The sequence below is a fragment of the Ovis canadensis genome, chromosome 15, assembly GCF_042477335.2.
Source record: "Ovis canadensis isolate MfBH-ARS-UI-01 breed Bighorn chromosome 15, ARS-UI_OviCan_v2, whole genome shotgun sequence".
NCBI classification, from domain to species: Eukaryota; Metazoa; Chordata; class Mammalia; order Artiodactyla; family Bovidae; genus Ovis; species Ovis canadensis.
In genome coordinates, this window is record NC_091259.1 from 64,135,874 (window position 1) to 64,160,057 (window position 24,184).

A 24,184-nucleotide genomic window follows, 5' to 3' on the forward strand; every position below is an offset into this window, starting at 1 on the left:
AGTCCTGGGTGTTCATTGGAAGGACTGATGTTGAAGCTGAAACTCCAATATTTTGGCCACCTGATGCGAAGAGCTGACTGATTTGGAAAGACCTTGATGTTGGGAAAGGTTGAAGGCAGGAGGAGAAGGGGACGACAGAGGATGAGATGGTTGAATGGCATCACTGGCTCAATGAACATGAGTTTGGGTAAACTCCAGGAGTTGGTGATGGAATGGGAGGCCTGGCGTGTTGCAGTTCATGGGGTCTCAAAGAGCCGGACACAACTGAGCGACTGAACTGAACTGATATCCCATTGTTTGGAAAAAATATGTAGCATCTATAACAATAAACAGTTATCAAATGAATATATTAATTAGTAAAATACCTAATAGAACTTTATCTTGATCTTTCATTTGTAAGTATTCATTTGCATATCATTTGTGCAAACCCAGTGCCATGCACTACAGCTATGATTGTGAACAAGACAAACATGGCCCTTGCCCTCATGGGACTTCCCTTTAGCTAAAGAGACTATATGTTAAATAATATCCCAATAAATAAGTGCATGCAAACACGGTAAGTTCTGCTAAAGCCAAGTCTATGTTTATAATAGGACATATAGCAAGGAAAAGAACCTATTTTGGGTGGACTGTGTGACTTGGAAATCAGAGCAGTACAGAAAGATAAGGGCTTTCCTGGTGGCTCAGTGGTAGAGAACCTACCTGCTAAGGCAGAAGGTGCGGATTGGATCCCTCTGTCGGGAAGGTTGCCTGCAGAAGGAAATGGTAACCCACTCGAATATTCATGCCGGACATAATTAAGCAACTGAACAACAATGACAGCATGTTCATGTGCTTACCATTATTTAAACAAAACAAAACAAAACAAAACACCAAAAGACTTAAATTTTATTCTCTAGTGTTAAAAAGGCATATGTTGTTTTCTCCTCCCAAAGGTTTATGCTCGGTGCACTCAGTCAGTTCACTTTTAATAAACTCATCAGTTACTCTGAGTTAACCATCTCTGGCTTCCCTAGTGGCTCAGTGGTAAAGACTGCCCCTGCCAGTGCAGGAGATGCAGGTTTGATCCCGGGGTTGGGAAGATATCCTGGAAAAGGACATGGCAACCCATTCCAGTATTCTTACCTCAGAAATCCCATGGACAGAGGAGCCTGGTGGGCTACAGTCCCTAGGGTCATGAAAGAGTTGGACAAGACTTAGTGGCTAAACAACACTAAATATCTCTACCCTACTAGGACAGTATGAGTAGACATACTTTTTCTTGTTCAAGTTAGAGGAAAACTGAAAAGTGAGTGAAGAGCAAATTATTGTAAAATGAATTTTTAAGTAAACAGAGAAGTTGCTTGTTATATTCCAAAGAACAGAGACCTTGAAATCAGGTGGACCTGGTTTGTTTCAGGCTCCAGCACTTCCTGCCTGTGGGACTCGAGACAGGTTAATGTCTTTTGTGTCTCAGGATTCTCACATGTAAAGTGGAGATGACAAGTCTTAACAGGATTGTTGTGCGAAGTATTGATAACACACAGGGTACACCTAGCATTTTGTAGGCACTCAATAAATAGAGCTTTTATCACATAGAAATAACTTCTGCCGAAAAGGACACACTCAAGCCACATGTTCTTTTGAGGGAGAGAAAACTATTATAATTTCATAAGGCAGAAAAATAAAAAAATTATGTTTCCATTTTTCCTTTTTTCCCCATCAGTTCAGTTCAGTTCAGTCACTCAGTCGTGTCCGACTCTTTGCGACCCCATGAACCGCAGCACACCAGGCCTCCCTGTTCATGACCATCTCCCGGAGTTCACTCAGACTCACGTCCATCGAGTTCGTGATGCCATCCAGCCATCTCATCCTTGGTCGTTCCCTTCTCCTCCTGCCTCCAATCCCTCTCAGCATCAGTCTTTTCCAATGAGTCAACTCTTCGCATGAGGTGGCCAAAGTACTGGAGTTTCAGCTTTAGCATCATTCCTTCCAAAGAAATCCCAGGGTTGATCTCCTTCAGAATGGCCTGGTTGGATCTCCTTGCAGTCCTAGGGACTCTCAAGAGTCTTCTCCAACACCACAGTTCAAAAGCATCAATTTTTCGGCGCTCAGCCTTCTTCACAGTCCAACTCTCGCATCCATACATGACCACAGGAAAAACCATAGCCTTGACTAGACGGACCTTAGTCGGCAAAGTAATGTCTCTGCTTTTGAATATACTATCTAGGTTGGTCATAACTTTTCTTCCAAGGAGTAAGCGTCTTTTAATTTCATGGCTGCAATCACCATCTGCAGTGATTTTGGAGACCAAAAAAATAAAGTCTGACACTGTTTCCACTGTTTCCCCTTCTATTTCCCATGAAGTGATGGGACCAGATGCCATGATCTTCATTTTCTGAATGTTGAGATTTAAGCCAAGTTTTTCACTCTCCTTTTTCACTTTCATCAAGAGGCTTTGCAGTTCCTCTTCACTTTCTGCCATAAGGGTGGTATCATCTGCATATCTGAGGTTATTGACATTTCTGCCGGCAATCTTGATTCCAGCTTGTGTTTCTTCCAGCCCAGCGTTTCTCATGATGTACTCTGCATATAAGTTAAATAAGCAGGTTGACAATATACAGCCTTAGCATACTCTTTTTCCTATTTGGAACCAGTCTGTTGTTCCATGTCCAGTTCTAACTGTTGCTTCCTGACCTGCATACAGGTTTCTCAAGAGGCAGGTCAGGTGGTCTGGTACTTCCATCTCTTTCAGAATTTTCTTCAGTTTATTGTGATCCACACAGTCAAAGGCTTTGGCATAGTCAATAAAGCAGAAATAGATGTTTTTCTGGAACTCTCTTGCTTTTTCGATGATCCAGCAGATGTTGGCAATTTGATCTCTGGTTCCTCTGCCTTTTCTAAAACCAGCTTGAACATCTGGTAGTTCATGGTTCATGTATTGCTGAAGCCTGGCTTGGAGAATTTTGAGCATTACTTTACTAACATGTGAGATGAGTGCAATTGTGCGGTAGTCTGAGCATTCTTTGGCATTGCCTTTCTTGGGGATTGGAATGAAAACGGACCTTTTCCAGTCCTGTGGCCACTGCTGAGTTTTCCAAATTTGCTGGCATATTGAGGGCAGCACTTTCACAGCATCATCTTTCAGGATTTGAAACAGCTCAACTGGAATTCCATCACCTCCACTAGCTTTGTTCGTAGTGATGCTTTCTAAGGCCCACTTGACTTCACTTTCCAAGATGTCTGGCTCTAGATTAGTGATCACATCATCATGATTATCTGGGTCATGAAGATCTTTTTGTACAGTTCTTCCGTGTATTCTTGCCACCTCTTCTTAATATCTTCTGCTTCTGTTAGGTCCAGACCATTTCTGTCCTTTATCGAGCCCATCTTTGCATGAAATGTTCCCTTGGTATCTCTAATTTTCTTGAAGAGATCTCTAGTCTTTCCCATTCTGTTGTTTTGCTCTATTTCTTTGCATTGATCACTGAAGAAGGCTTTCTTATCTCTTCTTGCTATTCTTTGGAACTCTGCATTCAGATGCTTATATCTTTCCTTTTCTCCTTTGCTTTTTACCTCTCTTCCTTTCACAGCTATTTGTAAGGCCTCCCCAGACAGCCGTTTTGCTTTTTTGCATTTCTTTTCCATGGGGATGGTCTTGATCCCTGTCTCCTGTACAAAGTCACGAACCTCATTCCATAGTTCATCAGGCACTCTATCTATCAGATCTAGTCCCTTAAATCTATTTCTCACTTCCACTGTATAATCATAAGGGATTTGATTTAAAGCTTATTATTTAGGTAGATATGCTGTGATTGTATCCACTAATATCGAAAACTGTGTTTGGAGTTTATAAAATTAAATAGCATCATAAGACACCACCCCTCCTCAGGCCATCAGTTCTAAAGTACTTCTGATAAAGGTATAAAATCTTACTAAACAGCATAATTCATCTTGAGACTACAAAAGGAGACAAATATACTTATTTTTCAATTTATTTTAAAAATTTCCTCTAGAAAAATGAACCTCTAGATGAACCTAGAACCTATTACACAGAGTGAAGTGAGTCAGAAAGAGAAAGATAAATATCATATTCTAACGCACATATATGCAATCTAGAAAAATGGTTCTGAAGAATTTATTTACAGGGAAGCAATGGAGAAACAGACATAGAGAATAGACTTACAGATATGCGAGAGGGGAGGAGAGGGCGAGATGTATGGAAAGAGTAAATTAAAAAAAATTTCCTCTTATGGACATAATATGAAATTCGTTAGATGACAATATTGTGTTCTCTTGCTACAAATATTCCCAAATTCTTCTAACAATTTACTTGGCAGAAATGCCAAAGTTTGATCTATAAAATATGCATATATTATATATATATATATTTTATATATTTATAAATATGCATTTATTTTATATATATTAAATATATATATATTCACATGAGTCCTTAGGATGAGTTAATTTTTTTGAAATTTTATAAAAGAGTGGTGGGTCTTTTGAAAAATGTGTATTTTGCACCAAAAACAACAAAGATTTTTTTACTCTTCAATTTTCTCTTTGAAGTTTTCAAAGGACCTATTTTTCCAATTAAAATTTTTTATCATCTGGAAGCTCATTGAGTTAAGTAGTATCTCAATCAGAACTTCACCTCCTTTGATGTCAGATGTCTTATGTGAATGTATTTCTAGAAAATACCTTATTTGCAATTGGACCTTTGTGAATACCCAAGTGAAATAGTCTTTTCATGAGATCCTTTTAAATATGTGAGCATTTATTAAGTCCTCTTAGAACAGTTGGAAGTAGTACTAATTGTTGCTTTAGAAAAAGCTGTTCCAAATATAGGAAATAACACATCTTTATGCTTCTACAGGTTTAACCTTGAACTTAAGAGCTGCATATGTTTACCAAAACTGACATGTTACTGTGGTCTCTTTTCTAGTTATTAGCTTTAAATAGGTAACTGTCAAATATTCAAGGGTACCACATAAAGTCATACAAGAAAAGAAATGGAACTTTAGAATATAGAAGAAAATAGGCCTGAATGTGCTGTGGGAGTAGTTAGTGTTAATCATGCCAAAGAAAGAACAGATATTGCTGGTTATGCCAAGCAGAATGTGATGGTGTTTGATGTGGAAATTTGAAAAGAAACTGTACTTTTTAGAACATTAGGATATCACACTTTCAGCTTAGATGTTATTGGTTTCTAGCAAAGACGATCAGTATGATAGTTTTAAAACACTCAATTGTTTAATAAATGAGAAAGTTCTGCTTTAAAGGTCAATGGGGAAGAAAAATGCAGAGCTTTAGGAAGGATATGTGTATCATCAACATTGTTTTCTCAATTTTCTTATGTTGCTTTTAACAAATGTTTCCCACAGTTATGTGTTTATGGAGAGTCTTACACAGAATTTCTTACCTTATATGCATAATCCTCTGTAGAAAACGTACTAAATCCAAGAATTATAAATAAAATTATAGGAGAAGAAATAGTTCAGAAAGAATCAGCTCAGATTACCTCACAGTCAGGACTTCACTGTTACTACCTCTTGGGTTAGGAGTTCCTCTTTGGTGGTTTTATGGTGACTTATACATAATTTTTTATGTTTCTAATATAAAGAACTACTTGTATGTATATAAACATCTCCTGATGGTGAGCAGCATTTTTACCAAACACTGAGTTAAGTCATGGTCCAGAAAAAGAACTCAATAATTGTTGGAATTATTAAATATAAGAAAACTGAATGAATAAAAGTTAGGTTTAAGCATAATAATATTTATGTTATATAACTCAGTTACACACATTGTTAACTTAATGATGGAAATGGAAAAATAACAATTAGGTTTATAAATAATAGCAGATACTTATCTGTGCCACCCAGTTACATACCGTGTCTACTCATAGCAGCTTGTGTATTATTCCTATCTGTTATTTTAGGGCTTCCCAGGTGGCCCAGTGGTAAAGAATCTACCTGAAGTGCAGGAGATGTGGGTTTGATCCCTGAGTGAGGAACATTCCCTGGAAAAATAAATGGCAACCCACTCAAGTATTCTTGCCTGGGAAATCCCATGGACAGAGAAGCCTGGTGGGCTACAGGCCATAAGGTCACAAAAGACCAGATGCGACTTAATGACTAAACAACAACAATTATTTTATAGATCAGCACAAGAACAGCAACTTGTCAGATGATGGGTAGACATCCCAGTTACTGTGTGCCAAACAGCACACATTCGTTTTTCACCAACATATTTCAGCGTTGGCTAAGATTGTGGATATAGAATTATAGGTTCTGAAGTTCGCTCTAGCTCTGTGGTTTCTACATTCAGAGCCCTCTGCTGAAAATGTGTGTGATATTTTTACTAAGTGAAACCATGGTAACCACTCGTCTAGGATTGGGGTTTGTGAAGAGCCATGTGGGGAGCATTCTGCATAGATTATGGATTCTGGAATCCAATGACTCTCACTTTCACATTCAGCTTTCTGCCAACTGCTTGATTTATGACCTAGAGTAGGTAAATTTCATTGCTTCTCACATTTTCATTTCCCATTTGAAGTATGTTTAAAGCTATTTTATAAATTTTGGCAAATGCAGTTATTAAAAAAAAAAAAGGACATAAGGCAGATAAATCTGTGAAAAGTAATGGGAACATAAGCATATGCAGAATTCCCCCAAAAGAACCATAGCGAATTTTTATCCCCTACCTGGACTGCAGCTATAGCTCATTTATGCCTCTTTCACTTACTATACCGTAGTTGTTGTTTTTTTCAGTTCTATAAATATGTTTCAGTCTTTCTACCTCAAGGCTTTTACACGTTATTATCTTTACCTAAAAGCACTCCCCACAGACACATACATATAAACATCAACACAAACATACATAGACACCTTTCTGTATGTTAGGCTCCTTTTCATGGTTTTTTTTTTTGCCTAACATTGTCACGTCTTCAGAGAAAATGTCCCTGATCACTTCATAAAGAAAGACCTTTTAATAATTCTTCATTATATAACTATGCCTGTATTTTCATAGCATTTCAGACAATTTATATAAGCATATATATATTTTTTGATTAATGTCTGACACTCTGCTTGAGTGAAAGCCCCACGAGGGCAGAAATTATAGGTCAACCTTATTCACCACCGTATACCTAATATCAACATGGAGCCTGCAGAGAGCAAAAACCCAAGTAATGTCTTTTCTGTGACTAGATGAATACAGAGATGAATCAAATGATAGAAAATACTGATAGCATTGATGAGCATAAAGCTTAGTCTCACCTTATACTGGCTCATAAAATAATAATATCTACATGCGCGGTGGCGTTCGCAGGTGGTGCTAGTGATAAAGAACCTGGCCGCCAACGCAGGAGACTTAAGAGATGCTGGTTCGATCCCTGGATCGGGACGATTTCCCTGGAGGAGGAAGTGGCAACCCACTCCAGTATTGTTGCCTGGAGAATCCCCATAGACAGAGGAGCCTGGCAGGCTACAGTCCACAGGCTTGCAAAGAGTCGACAGGCTGAAGTGACTTAGCATGTACATGCACGCAGGCACCAGTGTGATTGTCATCATTAGCTCAGCAGTTTTTGAACATACTTTCTGGGTTCAGTAGATTAAGGTAACTAGTATTATTATAGAGCCCCCATTAAGGCCATTCCCAGAGGACCAAGGCATTTCTCTCTTTTTCTAATATCTTTAACTAGTAACTATTACCATCTTCCATCTGTGTGCTAACCCTCCAAAGAATATTTATTCATTTACTTATATCTTCTTCTATGGTAAAAGACAATTTTCAGCCAGAGCCCTGTAACAAAAACAGATCATTTAATATTAAATGTTAGTATTTTCTAAATCAAATAAAATATTAGACCATATTACAAAAGATTCACAGGTATAAAACCTTACTAGGACAGATTTTTCCTGTGTAGTTCCTTGGATGTAGTATAGAAAACTCTATTCAGTCCTTAACTAAGGGAGATTGTATGATATTTGAGTAGGATTTCAATACGAGTTTTATAGGCCTTAGGGAATGCCTCTACAAAAGGGTGTTTTCCTTTCTTACTGTTACGGAGTCCCAGAAAGCTAAGTGAAAGAAAGTGAAAGTGTTAGTTGTCAGAGACTGGATCAATTTATAATTCTTTCTTGCATCCCTTTCTAGTTCACATTTTATTTGCACCCTGATAATTATTTGAAACTAATTAAATACATTTAAAAAATAAAACAGGAAGATAAAATCCATACTGGTAGGTTTATCTGCATTTCATCTATTCAATCATGTCTTATTTCTTTAGAACCACTTTCAAAAATTGTCATTTTTTCCCCAAGATTCTCATTTTATCAAAGGACAGTGCACATTGGTACCTCTGCTTGTCTTTATTTGAATTCATGCATTTGATAAGTTCTTAGAAATCTGGAGTTAATTCATGAGCTGATTATAAAATAGCTAAAAAGTATTGACCAGAACAATGTAGGTGGAGTTTAGTTAACTTGTTTGTCTTGTAATAAATATGATAATTACTGTCATGCTGGAGAAGACTCTTGAGAGTCCCTTGGACAGCAAGATCAAACCAGTCAATCCTAAAGGAAATCAACCCTGAATATTCATTGGAAGGACTGATGCTCCAATACCTTGGCTACCTGATGCGAAGAGCTGACTCATTGGAAAAGACCCTGATGATGGGGAAAATTGAGGGCAAGAGGATAAGGGAGCAACAGAGGATAAGATGGTTGAAAGGCATCACTGACTCAATGGACCTGAGTTTGAGCAAACTCAGGGAGATAGTGAAGGCTGGACAAGGATGGCGTGCTGCATTTCATGGGGTTGCAAAGAGTCAGACACAACTTAGCGACTGAACAATATATCTATCTGTATATGTATACACACATATACTAAGTACCTATAAAATAACAAGAAAAAGCCTAACAACACACTAGAAAAACCATAACATCGCTTAGTCATTGAAGAGTTATAATTGGCTATGAAATATATGAAAACATGTTCAATCTGTTACAAAAAGAATAAAACAATTTTTTAGTTTTCTATTTGTTGGCTTTTTATTTTATTCAGAATTAAAACAATGGATACTGTCTAGAGTTGGCCGGGAAATTTCATAAGGAAAAGGATTCCATCTTGTACTATTTGTGGAAGTGTGAAAAGATAAAGCTTTCAGGGAGATCAGTTTGGCATTATTTATCCAAATCGTAAACATTCATGTTCTTCAAACCAGCAATAGTACATCTAAGTGTTTCCTCTTAGAGAAATACTCAGTATGTGCAAAAGAAGGCATATGCCAGAATACGCACAGCAGTATTCCAGGGCTGAGGAATGCCCTGGGATTAATGTGAGGAAGTGAGGAATGATGAGGACAGGGATGTGCAGGGGCATGGGGTCATTCATTGCTGGGAGCATATAGTTACAGGGACATCCAGTTATGGAGGCAGAGCCCTATCTAGGGACATTCTTTCTTCTGGCAGATCAGTCCTTTGTGAGGGGAGGGACTGTTACATGGAGCTCAGGAATATTGTCCCTTGACCCCTGCCTATTGACCAATTTTTGTACTAAACTATGTATGCTACCTCTTTCCAGCCTCTTGATCACCCATTAATGTGTTATGCATGTGTTGAAAGGAGGATAAAGTATAAAGAGAAGGGTTCCAGTTAATAATAGTAATTTGAATGTCAGTTCATTAGGTTTTATTTATTTCACTGCTTTAAAACCAAAACAGATTCATCCAAAGACAATCCATATTGTTGTCCTCATAACACCCCAAATGAACTGAAACCTCAGTTTCTTTTTTGCAGGCACTTTAACAGAAAGTGAAAGCTCAAAACTGGAAGAGGAGCTGTTTATTTCTCATAACTGTTTGACAAAAATCTCAAAATACTTCCCTTGAAAATATAGAAACAGAATTTACTTAGTTCTAATCCCCAGATGGTACTTTCCAATAGTATTTTCCTGAAACAGCCGTCATGAGAATTAAAATTATTTGTTGATTTCTTCTGATAATTTCTTATTGTTAAAACTTACCATTTTGAATTTGCAGGTATGAATATGAGCAAGAGTGAGATAGCAAAAGAAACTTCATTAAAACCATCTCGGAGATCCTTGCCTTGCCTGGCCCAGAGCTATGCTTACTCAAAGAGCCTGAGCCAGTCTACCTCACTCTTCCAGTCAATTGAGAGTGAATCTCAGGATCCCACTTCTGTAACCACAATCTCTGCTGACAAAGCAGAGCAAGGTAAGCTCTACTTTCTTGCTTAACTTATAAAGAGTAGTGTTCCAACATTCTGTCTCTTTCTCCCTCCCTCTTGCCCTCTCTTCCTTTCTTCCACTTAGTATTTATGGAGTTTTCAGAAAGGAGACTGGCATAGGAAGGGGAACAGTTGCCCCTGTCAGTCTGACAAAAGGCCATTCCTTGGCCAGATGTGTGTTCATCCCTTTATGTCCCTAAAAGTAGCAATGCCATGCAGATATGGACCTACTTTCTGTTGGCAGGAGACAGACCAGCCACCCAAATCACTGGCTCATTAGCATTCCTAGTGAGAATTCATTACCAGTAATTAAATATTCTAGCAATAATAAACTTGGTTTCCTTAAAACAAAAGACCCAAAACTTTAAATAATACTGACTATAAAGCAATAAAGATTTGGTTGCATGAAGATGTATTGGACAAGTGTTGGCAACCAAAACTACACACAAGTGCCCGTTTGAGATGCCATTATACCTTTAGATAACTCCTTTTCAAAAGAGTTAGGAGTCAAAATACAACCAGGCTCCTTGTCATTCAGTGGATGGGTGTTGTTCCCCGCCCCCCCCCGCCCCAATCCATCTCTAAAAGCTTTTATGTTATGAAAACTCATTTCCTTATGATTCCTGAAGCTTGTTTCCTCCTCTAGGTAAATTGAAAATTCTGATATTCTCTTTTCAATTGTATTGGGAAAGTACTGCCTATTTTAAAAATAGCTTACATCCATGGCCAGTAAGGAAAGTGGCTAATTGTTTAAGAGAATCAAAGTGCTAAATGTAAGACAGGTGTCTTTCTCATGTCAACTCATTAACTTAAAAACATTTCTTCACGTTTGGCAGTCATTTGAATATTAGTCACCACGGTTATTTTTCTAATCATTGTTATGTGTTTAGTCGCCAAACCTACAAAGTCTTTTTGCTTTGTTCCAGTTAACACTGAGGAAGAGAGAAAAGATTCTGTGCTCAAATGTTCTTTCACCGACCTCAGTGATTTTTGCTTGGGTGAGTTGATTTTTGATATTTTCTTCCTCCTTTCTTCCACTCCAAAAGCAAACTGTCTTCAAATTAAAACATTATTTTTTAAGAAAAAATTTCATGTTTAGTCTTTAATATTTGATGGGTGAGAATAAAAGGTTCAAGTATTGTTAAGGTATGTCATATACAGTTTGAAAATCAAACACAGAAAGTTTTAAATGAACAACAATCCTATAACTGAAAAAAGAAAAAAATTTGCTGTTAATCTTTTGGAAATTTCCTTCATTTCTCTATGAATAAATAAATTTATACTAGTATGTATAGATTTATCAAATTTCAGTATTATCTGTTGATTTCTTGTGCTAGATGAAGGCTTATTAGTCCATTTGTATAGCCTTTCATTCTTTTCAGTTACACTGCCATTTAAAATTTTAAATCACTTCAGATTAAATTTGTAACTTTAAATAGTATATATATTTTAATCTGATGGTCCAGGGTTCAAGTCCCTGTTCAGGCGCCACCTGCTGGGGTCCAGCCCTGGTGGATCCAGGGTGATTCGAAGGTGGGGATGGAGTCGGTGTCCTTGGAAAAATACATATTTAATTACAGATACATAGAGAGATTAGAAACGGATAGTGTAGTAGGAAGATTAGTAGAGAAAAAGAGGCTGAATAACTTGGTCTACGTGGAATAGCATCCATGCTCCAGATGGAAATTCAGCCAGAAAAACAGGGAGCAAGAAAGAACGACATGGGGGTATCAGTCTTTCCAGAAACTGATCCGATTTCTTTATTTTGGGGTTTGCTTATATACCTTTTGTTACACATAGGGATGAATACAGAGTCACGCGGGGGTCAGCAGTCCTGACCTTTATCAAAATCAGGTGCTTCACATAAATGTAAAAAAAAGGTCTTAGGAATATTACATCATCTTCTGGCCATGAGACCCACTGACATTTTATGATCCTTTTTTTCTGATAACCAAAAAACTTATTTTTTCCAAGGGTGTTTTTTCTTAAACCAGGCACCACCCTCCAAATAAAGTTGCATTCCTATAGGGTGAGGGTGTAGTGGGTTACAATCAAGAAAGGAATTTATTTAACCCAAGGTTAACATGATTAATCTTAAAGGTTAATACTTATTTCTCCTATTTGCTTAAAGGTTAATACTTATTTCTCCTATATGTTAGTTATATTCATTATAAGGGCAGGGAATATGGAGATTTAGCAGCAAACATCAGCCCAACAAATGAAAATCCTTTCACCAATGTTCCCCTTAAGATCTATTTGGTCTTAAGATAGTGATAAAGTTACATTTTTACATAGCAAGGACACAGTGATTTATAACAAAGTACAGCGATCTATTACAAAAGAGAAAATTCATTAACTCAAAAAGTCTAGTATTGCTAACCTTAAAACTACTATATTTCCTTTTCTATATTCCAAATACATTGATTAATATATTCCCAGGTGTCTAAGGATATGGAGGCCTGGTGGCAATCATTGACTCAGCAATGAGAAAAAGCCCTATGCTAATTAAGACTCTCAAAATACTCCAAAACTCTCTGTGCTGTTTATGGTTGAGAGGTAGTAAACAATCATGTGTGTAGTGGCAGGAGTATGGATAATCGTGTCACACAAGCTAGTCTGTCAGCAGAGAGGTTTGACCTGAAACACCCTTGTCCCACCCAGAGCAGGGAATTAGCAGCAATTATTGACACAACAGATGAAAAACCCTTCACCAATATAATTCCTAATCAACCCACTATACTAATAATTTCCAACTCCCCTAAAGAATTTGCCTTTAGTAAGTCTAAAACATCTCGTGCCTCTCAGATTGGGAGGCTGTAAACAATCACATGCGGCCAGACGAACCTATACTGGTGGGCTAGATAACCTTCAGAGCAGTCCGTAAGCTGAAACACTCTTGTCACGCCCTGGAATTTTTATTGCCTTGGAGCTGCACGTTTACTCTTTTTCCGAGAGAAACGGTTATGGGGGAGAGCCCCCCGTAAAGTCAGAGGTGTAGGTGAGAGCATAAAACAGACTCTGGTTTTGGGATTAGATGCTCGGGAACAGGGGGTTTCCTGAGGCTTGATCACGCCTTTGCGTATGCCAAGCCTCCTTCCTCATGACCTTTGCCATGGGCGGAGTCCCTCACACTGGCCCCCCGCACCCACCCTCTATCAAATACTCAAAGTCATGTTACATTTACGTTTATTTTGTTGCTTATATAATGTCACAGACTTCTGTTAGTTTTATTTTCCTAGATCATCTAAATTTTTTCTCAAAGAGAAAAATATTCCTTTTTCTAAATACTTCCATTATACTTCAGCTTCTTGTTTTTATATCCTTTATCTCATTCTTCCTTAAGAAATTCTTAAGTGGTGTCCATTGACTTTCATTGAATTACTGCATTAATTCCATTTTCAAATTTCCCCACATATTCTTCTTTCTTGGTTTTCTTTCTCATTTTTTTTCAGAATGTATCCTTAAACAACTACCTGTGAATATTGATGTGAGATGCAATCTTTTAAAGTTATTCTATATCTGAGATGACTTCTGTTGGTTCTTACATTCGATTGATATTTCTTTGTTTATAAAATTCTGCATTAAAAATAATTTCATATGAAACTTGGTGATTAATTCAATGTCATCTAACATTTGTTATTACTGTTATAAATTCCTTTGTAGTTGATTTTTCTTCTCTGTGTACCTTTTGATTATATTTACTTTTTGGTTATAAAATTATACAACATTATATTTATATATTTGTGTATGTGTTTTAGTTCATCCCACTCTAGAGATCATTTGTCCTTTATATTTGTCTTATGCCTCCTTTCCACTTCTGTGATACTTTACCTACAATTTATGCACTTACGCTTTCCTTCTTTTTCTCTTTCGGGAAATCCAGTTAAAAGCCTGACATTTTCTCTCATCCCATGGTTTTGATTTCTGCCTCAGTTCAGGAAGATTCCTGACATTTTTCCTCAAAATCTCTTTTCATTTATGTGTGTGTGTGTGGGGGGGGGGGGGGTTGGGGGCAGGGCAGGGGATGCAACACTATATGTATACTTAGTTTCCAAGACTGTTTTTTGTTTTCTGAATGTACTTTTCAAAGTATCCTATTCTGTTTCATAAATACAGCATCTCTGGTCTCTAACAACACTGAGCTATTATCCTAAGTTTTCCTTTGTGTTGTAAATTTTAGCATGTTTTCCCAGGGATCATTTTTAGCTGTAGAATTTTATCAAATTTCTAGTGATTTTTGGTCCTCTGTTTACATTTAGGAAAGACTGACTCAAAGCTGGATACAAGGACAAGTCTTAGAAACAGAAAGCATCTATGCTACAGTGAGTGGTGAAGGAACTGTTACTTAGATGATCCACCCATGTCAGATTGAGGACTGTACTCTAAAGTGCCAATGCCTGCATTACTCTCTTATGCTGTGAATTTCTGTAGAGAAATGGTTTCTGTTTGCCTGTTCTATTGTTTTGTATTTTATTGCCTGTTTCAGTTCTCATCATGTTTTCACCCTCAATTTTCATTCTTTCCCTCTGTTTATCTTCCATCTTTGAGTCCAGACATCTCTAGGGTTTGTCTAAGGAAAGTCACTGTCTCTTCTTACCTCTGAACATATTCTAGGCTAAGCTGCTCCATTAGTTAACACTTCCATCAGAATTTTGCCTTCTAGAACACTCTGGTAGATTTTTATTTTTTAATAGTTATCTGAAGTCTCCAGAGGAGGGGCCAACAAACATACCTGAAAGCTCATTCAGCCACCTTGAACTCTGCTTCTTCACACTATCAACAAGTTAATGATAAATGATTCTTTGATGAGGTATTTTATCATATAGAACAGAGGGGGAAATCTGTGGCCTACTTACTGTAGAGACTCAGTACCCAATTTTACATCTAAACATTTATCCCAAGAAAGATAATATTAGAAATTAAAAACATTTTTTCTTACAGCTCTTCTTTATAGTCATTATCAAATTTAAAAACAGAAGCAAATTATACTACCTCACACCAGTCAGAATAGCCATCATGCAAAACTCTACAAATATTGGAGACGGTATGGAAAAGAGGGAAGCCTCCTACACTGTTGGCAGGAATGTAAGTTGGTACAGTCACTATGGAAAACGGTATGGAGGTTCCTCAGAAAACTAAAAAATAGAATTACCATCTGATCCAGCAGCCCCACTCCTGGGCATGTATCAGGATAAAGAGAAAGTGTTAGCCTCTCAGTCATGTCTGACTCTGTGATCCCATGGACTGTAACCCACCAGGCTCCTCTGTGTGTGGAATTCTCCAGGCAAGAATACTGGAGTGGATAGCCATTAAATATAAATATAATTCAAAAAGATACATACCCCTCTGTGTTCATAGCAGCACTATTCATAATAGCCAAGACATGGAGACAACCTAAATGTCCACTGACAGATGAATAGATAAAGCAGATATGGTACATAGATACAATGAAACACAACTCAGCCATAAAAAGAACAAATTAGTGCATTTGTAGATGACATCTAATAACATAGATGCTATTAGAATTATGATATTTAGTGAAGTCAAGTCAGAAAGAGAAGACATACCATATGATATCACTTATCTGTGGAATCTAACATAAGGCGCAGATGAACCTATCAGTGAAACAGAAACAGACTCACAGACCTAGGGGACAGACCTGTGTTTACCAAAGGGAGGGGAATGGGTAGGAATGGGCTGGGAGTTTGTGGTTAGTAGATGCGAACTATGACATACAGGATAGCTAAGCCACAAAGTCCCGCTGTATAGCACAGGGAACCATATTCAAGACCTCAGGACAAACCATACTGGGAAAACATATAAAAAGAATGTATGTGTATAACTGAGTCCTTTGCTGTAAAGCAGAAATTAATACACCATTTTAAATCAACTATACTTCAGGAAAAAAGCCCCCAAAACTTAAAAATTTATTCTAAAAATTAAGCAATAAAACAAAAAAAAATCATAAAAATGGAAGCAAATTGAATATTTTAGTAATGGGAGAGTAGATAAATTGTGAAATATCTACATGCTAGAATATCACATACTCATTAATACACTATATTATGGAACGTTTAGAAATTTGTTGCTAAGAGGGGAAAACAGTTTAATGTAAATGCTACTGCATTTACAGTCGGTTCAGTCGTGTCCGACTCTGTGCGACCCCATAGATGGCAGCCCACCAGGCTCCCCTGTCCCTGGGATTCTCCAGGCAAGAACACTGGAGTGGGTTGCCATTTCCTTCTCCAATGTATGAAAGTAAAAAGTGAAAGTAAAGTCGCTCAGTCGTGTCCGACTCTTTGCGACCCCATGGACTGTAGCCTACCAGGCTCCTCCGTCCATGGGATTTTCCAGGCAAGAGTACTGGAGTGGGTTGCCATTTCCTTCTCCAAATATAAATGCAGAGTGCCTCTTATTTTAGTTAAAAATATTGCAAAAGAACTGGAAAGAAATATACCGTTATGCTAGCTGATAATGAATATCATCTCCACAAGTGGTTATTTGGGATTGTTATATATCTTCTTGTTGTCTGTATTTTCTTTTTTTTCTCTAAGCAAGATATATACAAATGTTATATAGTAAGAATATGTAAAGAAAAATATTGACATCAAAACTTTTTATAAGTTGAGGAAAATGCTCATATTTCAGTCAAAATAGCACACAGTTCTATGCATAGTTTTCAAAACTGATATTTGGAACTGGTTGTAACATTTGGAATAATGGTAGTACTGAAAGATTTTATCTTGATCCTCCATTAGTAGACAGTATAATTTTTATTTATTTTTTCTATAACAGAGACAATTATACTCAATATACTCATTTGCCTTTTGCAGTTACAATGCAAGTTTGCTTCATTTGAATGAGGGATTCATACTTGTTGGACTTGCCTAAGTGCAATTCCTTGAAACAAGGGCCTTTTCTTTTCATAAATTAAATAGAAATAAAATGAAGTCATAGTTTTATCAAATAGTGATACCCCAACACTTGTGTCTGCCCCAACAAGTATTTTATAACCTCAGACTGAATTTATTTGTAATCTGTGGAAGTTGAGCCCTGAATTTTCAGTAGTGCACACACTGGTGGCCTGGCTGCATTGCCTACATCAGGCATTCTCAAGTCACCTAGAGCTTTTAAAACTTCCTGGGACCCACTTCCAGAGAGTCAGTTTTAATTGATCTAAGGATAGAAATCAGGATCCATTCTTTTAACTGTTCCCCAGATAAATATTAAGTATAGCCAGAATTAAGAATGTCTAGCCTAAAACATGTATATTGATCTCTCTCTGAAGACTTCGCTGAGACACTTTTTCATAATTTGTTTAAAGGACGAGCTGTGTTACTTATAATAGCACTCTGAATGACTGTGAATTAGTCATGTATTTTTTTAAGTAATACCTCTTTATGTGTGTGTGGCTTAGACACAATGTTGGCTTATTAAGTCTCCTAATTAAAGGAAGACAGCCACCAGCAGGTTCATTTCACATATAACATCGAGAAGAGCATTTCATCAGAACAGATATGCTCAATCAGGGTGCAAAGGTCTTTCCCATAAAAAGTAATTAATCCTGAAAGAGGTTACTTGTGTTAGTTGTTTTCTGATAAGAAACCAAAAACAAACAAAAATCTTGTTCAAAATATCCATGAAGGTGTTACAGTTTGCACAGAACCCTTCATTATTAATTCTCCTAAGTTACTACTTGGAGAAGGCAATGGCACCCCACTCCAGTACTCTTGCCTGGAAAATCCCATGGTCGGAGGAGCCTGGTAGGCTGCAGTCCGTGGGGTCGCGAAGAGTCAGACACGACTGAGCAACTTCACTTTCACTTTCAATTTTCACTCTCATGCATTGGAGAAGGAAATGGCAACCCACTCCAGTGTTCTTGCCTGGAGAATCCCAGGGTCGGGGGAGCCTGGTGGGCTGCCATCTATGGGGTCACACAGAGTCGGACATGACTGAAGTGACTTGGTAGCAAGTTACTACTGGTAGCCTAACAATGACTCCAGTCATGTAAACCTTTCCATTCAGATCCAGGAATCTTATTTTTGACAGTTTGCCAATCCAAATATTAACATTTCCTCTAGTGCATAATGTAATTAGATGCCCAGACTCCTTTCCCCTCACCTCATCATTCAAGTATCTCAGTCATTTGACACATTTGTCTTGTGTTTATATCTCTCCAGGAATTTGTAACTCATACCCATTATTTTTGCATCTCCCGGCATCAGCCTATCATTCAGTTTAGAGAAACATCAGAGCTTCTGAAGGGGTTAAGAGAGCACACAGGAAGTACGTGTTCGCCTCTATAATGAAGCCAGGAATGAAGCTCCAGTTGACCGTAGTATCACCAGGCACCAGGGGCCTAGCTAGATACAAAACCTGGCTGTGAAATGCTCTTTCAAAGTTGGATGAATATCTATAGCTGGTATGCCTTTATCATGTTTGCGATGAGGTCAAGTAAAACAATGTCAAATATGGAAAAACTGTAACTTCATGAATCATGAGTATTTAAAAATACACACTGTCTTTTAAATTCAGTGAAGTTACATTTTCTAATTTTGCATTTAGAGTGCAGATGACTAGCTTCTAACGTTGAGTTGGTTAATGCATCGGAGTTTCCAAGTGCTAATAGGCTCTAGTACAATTTTTGGAACCCAATTGATGTTTCTAATTAATGGCTTTTCATTTTTTTTAGAGTAAACTACTTTGAACTGCCCCATAAAAATGTTGAGGCTATGGCAGTTATGTGGATGTGGTCAGTGTTTCACTGAAGACATATTTCTCCCTGTTCAAAATAAGCTATTCAGTTCAGTTCAGTTCAGTCACTCAGTTGTGTCTGACTCCTTGCAGCCCCATGGACTGTGGCAAGCCAGGCCTCCTTGTCTATCACCAACTCCAGGAGTTTACTCAAACTCATGTCCACTGAGTTGGTGATGCCATCCAACCATCTCATCCTCTGTCGTCCCCTTCTCCTTCTGCCTTCAATCTTTCCCAGCATCAGGGTATTTTCCAATGAGTCAGTTCTTCCCATCAGGTAGCCAAAGTATTGGAGTTTCAGCTTCAACATCAGTCCTTCCAATGAATATTCAGGACTAATTTCTTTTTTTTTTTTTTTTTTAGTTTTTTATTTTTTTAATTTTAAAATCTTTAATTCTTACATGAGTTCCCAAACATGAACCCCCCTCCCACCTCCCTCCCCATAACATCTCTGTGGGTCATCCCCATGCACCAGCCCCAAGCATGCTGTATCCTGCCTCAGACATAGACTGGCGATTCAATTCTTACATGATAGTATACATGTTAGAATGCCATTCTCCCAAATCATCCCACCCTCTCCCTCTCCCTCTGAGTCCAAAAGTCCGTTATACACATCTGTGTCTTTTTTCCTGTCTTGCATACAGGGTCGTCATTGCCATCTTCCTAAATTCCATATATATGTGTTAGTATACTGTATTGGTGTTTTTCTTTCTGGTTTACTTCACTGTATAATTGGCTCCAGTTTCATCCATCTCATCAGAACTGATTCAAATGAATTCTTTTTAACGGCTGAGTAATACTCCATTGTGTAGGACTAATTTCTTTAGATTGGACTGGTTTGATCTTCTTGCAGTCCAAGGGACTCTCAAGAGTCTTCTCCAAAACCACAGTTCAAAAGCATCAATTCTTCGGCACTCAGCTTTCTGTACAGTCCAACTCTTATATCCATATATGACTACTAGGAAAACCAAAGCTTTGACTAGACAGAAGTTTGTTGGCAAAGTAATGTCTCTGCTTTTTAATATGCTGTCTAGGTTGGTCATAACTTTTCTTCCAAGGAGAAAGCATCTTAATTTCATGGCTGCAGTCACCATCTGCAGTGATTTTGGAGTCCCCACGCAAAAAGTCTGTCACTGTTTCCATTGTTTCCCCATCTACTTTCCATGAAGTGATGGGACCAGATGCCATGATCTCAGTTTTCTGAGTGTTGAGTTTTAAGTCAGTTTTTTCTCTCTCCTCTTTCACTTTCAGTGACTGACTTTATTTTTCTGGGCTCCAAAATGTCCGTCTAGTCAAGGCTATGGTTTTTCCAGTGGTCATGTATAGATGTGAGAGTTGGACTATAAAGAAAGCTGAGCGCCGAAGAATTGATGCTTTTGAACTGTGGTGTTGGAGAAGACTCTTGAGAGTCCCTTGGATTGCAAGCAGATCCAACCAGTCCATCCTAAAAGAGATTGTTGCTGGGTATTCATTGGAAGGACTGATTTTGAAGCTGAAACTCCAATGCTTTGGCCACTTGATGCGAAGAACTGACTTATTTGAAAAGACCCTGATGCTGGGAAAGATTGAGGGAAGGAGGAGAAGGGGACGACAGAGGATGGGATGGTTGGATGGCATCACCAACTCGATGGACATGGGTCTAGGTGGACTATGGGAGTTGGTGATGGACAGGGAGGCCTGGTGTGCTGCAGTTCATGGGGTCGCAAAGAGTCCGACATTACTGAGCAACTGAACTGAACTGAACTGACTTTCACTTTCATCAAAAGGCTCTTTAGTTCTTTGCTTTCTGCCATAAGGGTGGTGTCATCTGTATATCTAAGGTTATGGATATTTCTCCCAGCAATCTTGATTCCAGCTTGTACTTCTTCCAGCCCAGCATTTCACATGATGTATTCTGCATAGAAGTTACATAAGCAAGGTGACAATATACAGCCTTGACATACTCCTTTTCCTATTTGGAACCATGTCCAATTTTAACAGTTGCTTCCTGACCTGCATACAGATTTCTCAAGAGGCAGGTCAGGTGGTCTGGTATTTGCATCTCTTGAAGAATTTTGCACAGTTAGTTGTGATCCACACAGTCAAAGTCTTTGGCATAGTCAATAAAGCAGAAGTGGATGTTTTTCTAGAATTCTCTTGCTTTTTCAATAATCCAGGGGATGTTGGCAATTTGATCTCTAGTTCCTTGACTTTTTCTAAATCCAGCTTGAATATCTGGAAGTTCATCGTTCATGTACTGTTGAAGCTTGGCTTGGAGAATTTTGAGCTTTACTTTACTAGTGTGTGAGATGAGTGCAATTGTGTGGCAGTTAGAGCATTCTTTGGCATTGCCTTTCTTTGGAATTGGAATGAAAACTGATCTTTCCCAGTCCTGTGGCCACTGTTGAGTTTTCCAAATTTGCTGGCAGATTGTGTGCAGCACTTTCACAGCATCATCTTTTAGGATTTGAAATAGCTCAACTAGAATTCCATCATCTCTGCTAGCTTTGTTCATAGTGATGCTTCCTAATTGACTTCACATTCCAGGATGTCTGGCTCTAGGTGAGTGATCACACCTTTGTGGTTATCTGGATCATGAAGATCTTTTTTGTATAGTTCTTCTGTGTATTCTTGCCACCTCTTAATATCTTCTGCTTCTGTTAGGTTCATACCATTTCTGTCCTTTATTGTGCCCATCTTTGCATGAAATGTTCCCTTGGTATCTCTAATGTTCTCGAAGAGATCTCTAGTCTTTCCCATTCCATTGTTTTCCTCTATTTCTTTGCATTGATTGCTGAGGAAGGCTTTCTTATCTCTCCTTGCTATTCTTGGAACTCTGCATTCAAATGGGTATATCTTTCTTTTTCTCTTTTGTCTTTGCTTCTCTTCTTTTCACAGCTATTTGTAAGGCTTCCTCAGAGAAGTATTTTGCCTTTTTGCATTTCTTTTTCGTGGGGATGGTCTTGATCCCTGCCTCTTGTACAATGTCACGAATCTCCGTCCATAGTTTTTCAGGCACTCTATCAGATATAATCCCTTGAATCTATTTCTCACTTCCACTGTATAATCAGAAGGGATTTGATTTAGGTCATAACTGATTGGTCTAGTAGTTTTCCCTACTTTCTTCAATTTCAGTCTAAATTTGGCAATAAGGAGTTCATGATCTGAGCCATAGTCAGCTCCCCTTCTTGTTTTTGCTGACTGTATAGAGCTTCTCCATTTTTGGCTGCAAAGAATATAATCAATCTGATTTCGGTGTTGACCATCTGGTGATGTCAATGTGTCATGTCTTCTCTTGTGTTGTTGGAAGATAGTGTTTGCTATGACCAGTGTGTTCTCTTGGCAAAACTCTATTAGCCTTTGCCCACTTCCTTCTGTACCCCAAGGCCAAATGGAATATTCATGATTCTATTGATTCATAGCTGCAGATTTTTGCTAATGTTGCCTGACAGAGTTCGTAGTAGATTATCAGTGAAATACTATTTTCCCAGCCAGACATTGATCAGACATTTATTCTTGTATCTACTAGTTGTGCAACTGTGGCATATTATTAACCTCTCTGAGCCTCAATGATCTAATATGTAAATTGGGATTAAAGATCCCTGCTTTACAATATTGTTGAATTAAATGAAGAAGCATAGCTCCATCACAGTCTCTAAGACATCATCATGGAAATTCAATGAGTATTTTTATTTAGTCATTCACTCAACTTACTTTTCACACTGAATTTTTCTGGGCTTTTAAATATCTTCACTAACCATCTCTTTCTGTTATCACCAAAATGTGACCCTGATGGCATACTGGAATAACAGTAATTTACTGAACTCACATGCACACCTCCCTGCCTATGTTATCTTATTTAATTTTCTTAACAGTCCTTTGGGTTGGTGTTATTATCATCTTATTTTTACAGATGAGGAAATTGACTCACCAAGAGGCATGTTAAGTTACAAAAATCATCTAACTAGCAAATGGAGAACAGAGGTTTCAACCCAGGAAACCTTCATCTCTCACCTTCTCTCTAAATCAGCGCAATGGTAACAGAGGCATTTAAGATGAAAAGTGGTTAGTGAAACCCAGGGAACACCAGCTCTGCAAGATATTAATAAGTATCAGGCTGGGAGCAGCAAAAGATGGAGGAGTAACATTGCATGGTAAAATATATTTGGGAGATGATGGATTAAAGAAAACTAATCAGGTTGGGAGGTTAGGATTTTGTTGCTTGGTTTTCTTCGTTTATTTTTCTAATTGTCGTCTCTGGACTTTTAATTCTACTTTTCATAGAGCAGCCAGGGCACCATTCCATTGCATAAACCATTCTCCCCCAGCCACATAGATACATAGACACAGACACACACAAATTGTTCTGGGAAGTACTGATCCATGTAACAGTGAACTTGAAATCATGGTGTGTCAGCAATCTTGTTCATCAATCCTGGAAGTCCTGCTACTATTGCTCACCCTTCTTTTCTTGTTAGTGTAGTAGAAAATGGCAAAGACAGAGAAATCCAATTAACAAGTAACTAATGCCTAATTCTACCCTTGCTCACGCTGCAGTAAAATCAGGTAACTTTGAAGTGAAATAAGCAGGGCTAATTAAGACCAATATACTTTGGGTCCAACCACCAAAATATTCATCTACCTAATCTTTTGCAATCAACATTTTGCCAGTGTTATGAAACGACTCCCTCAGGAAGTGGTTTGTGTTAGATAATCAAGACATTCACTTTCTACAAGTTTCATAGTTCAGCTTAATGGCTTGTTTGTTGATCTTATTTCTCTAAACAGTTACGTTCAAATGTAATGATGTATGTATGTAATGATTTTGCTGTCTTTCTGTAATATTAATCTCTGCTAATTTTCATCATTTTTTCCAACAGTTTCATGTTAAAATGGTATAAAAATAACTTTTCCACTGATACCAATTTACTTACAATTACAAAAAAAAATGAAATTACAGGGAAAGACATTGTTCTTTAGTTTTGAAAGCCTCACAGTCGCTGTAAATCTTTTCAGCTTTTTATTAAGCACATTACATAAGTCATCTTGTCTCACTTTTCGAGTTATATTCAGAATGTAACACTGTTCACCATTGCTCTATTTGTTGCTACAACCTAATCCACTCTGCCACCATTTCTTGGGAGATAGTGTAATAACCTCCTAATTGGTCTCTCTGCTCCACCTCTTGCTTCCTTATAATCTGTTTTCTACACAGC

At 37.9% G+C, this 24,184-nt stretch overlaps 1 protein-coding gene across 1 annotated transcript in view; it reads left to right on the forward strand.

Annotated features, from left to right (window-relative positions):
- Positions 1–24,184, forward strand: part of ANO3 (anoctamin 3) — a 460,052-nt gene that overhangs the window by 227,272 nt on the left and 208,596 nt on the right. Inside the window, exons 2-3 of the mRNA XM_069553832.1 lie at positions 10,028–10,222; positions 11,162–11,233. Coding sequence (XP_069409933.1) covers positions 10,028–10,222; positions 11,162–11,233 — 267 coding nt within the window. The remainder of the gene's footprint in view (positions 1–10,027; positions 10,223–11,161; positions 11,234–24,184) is intronic.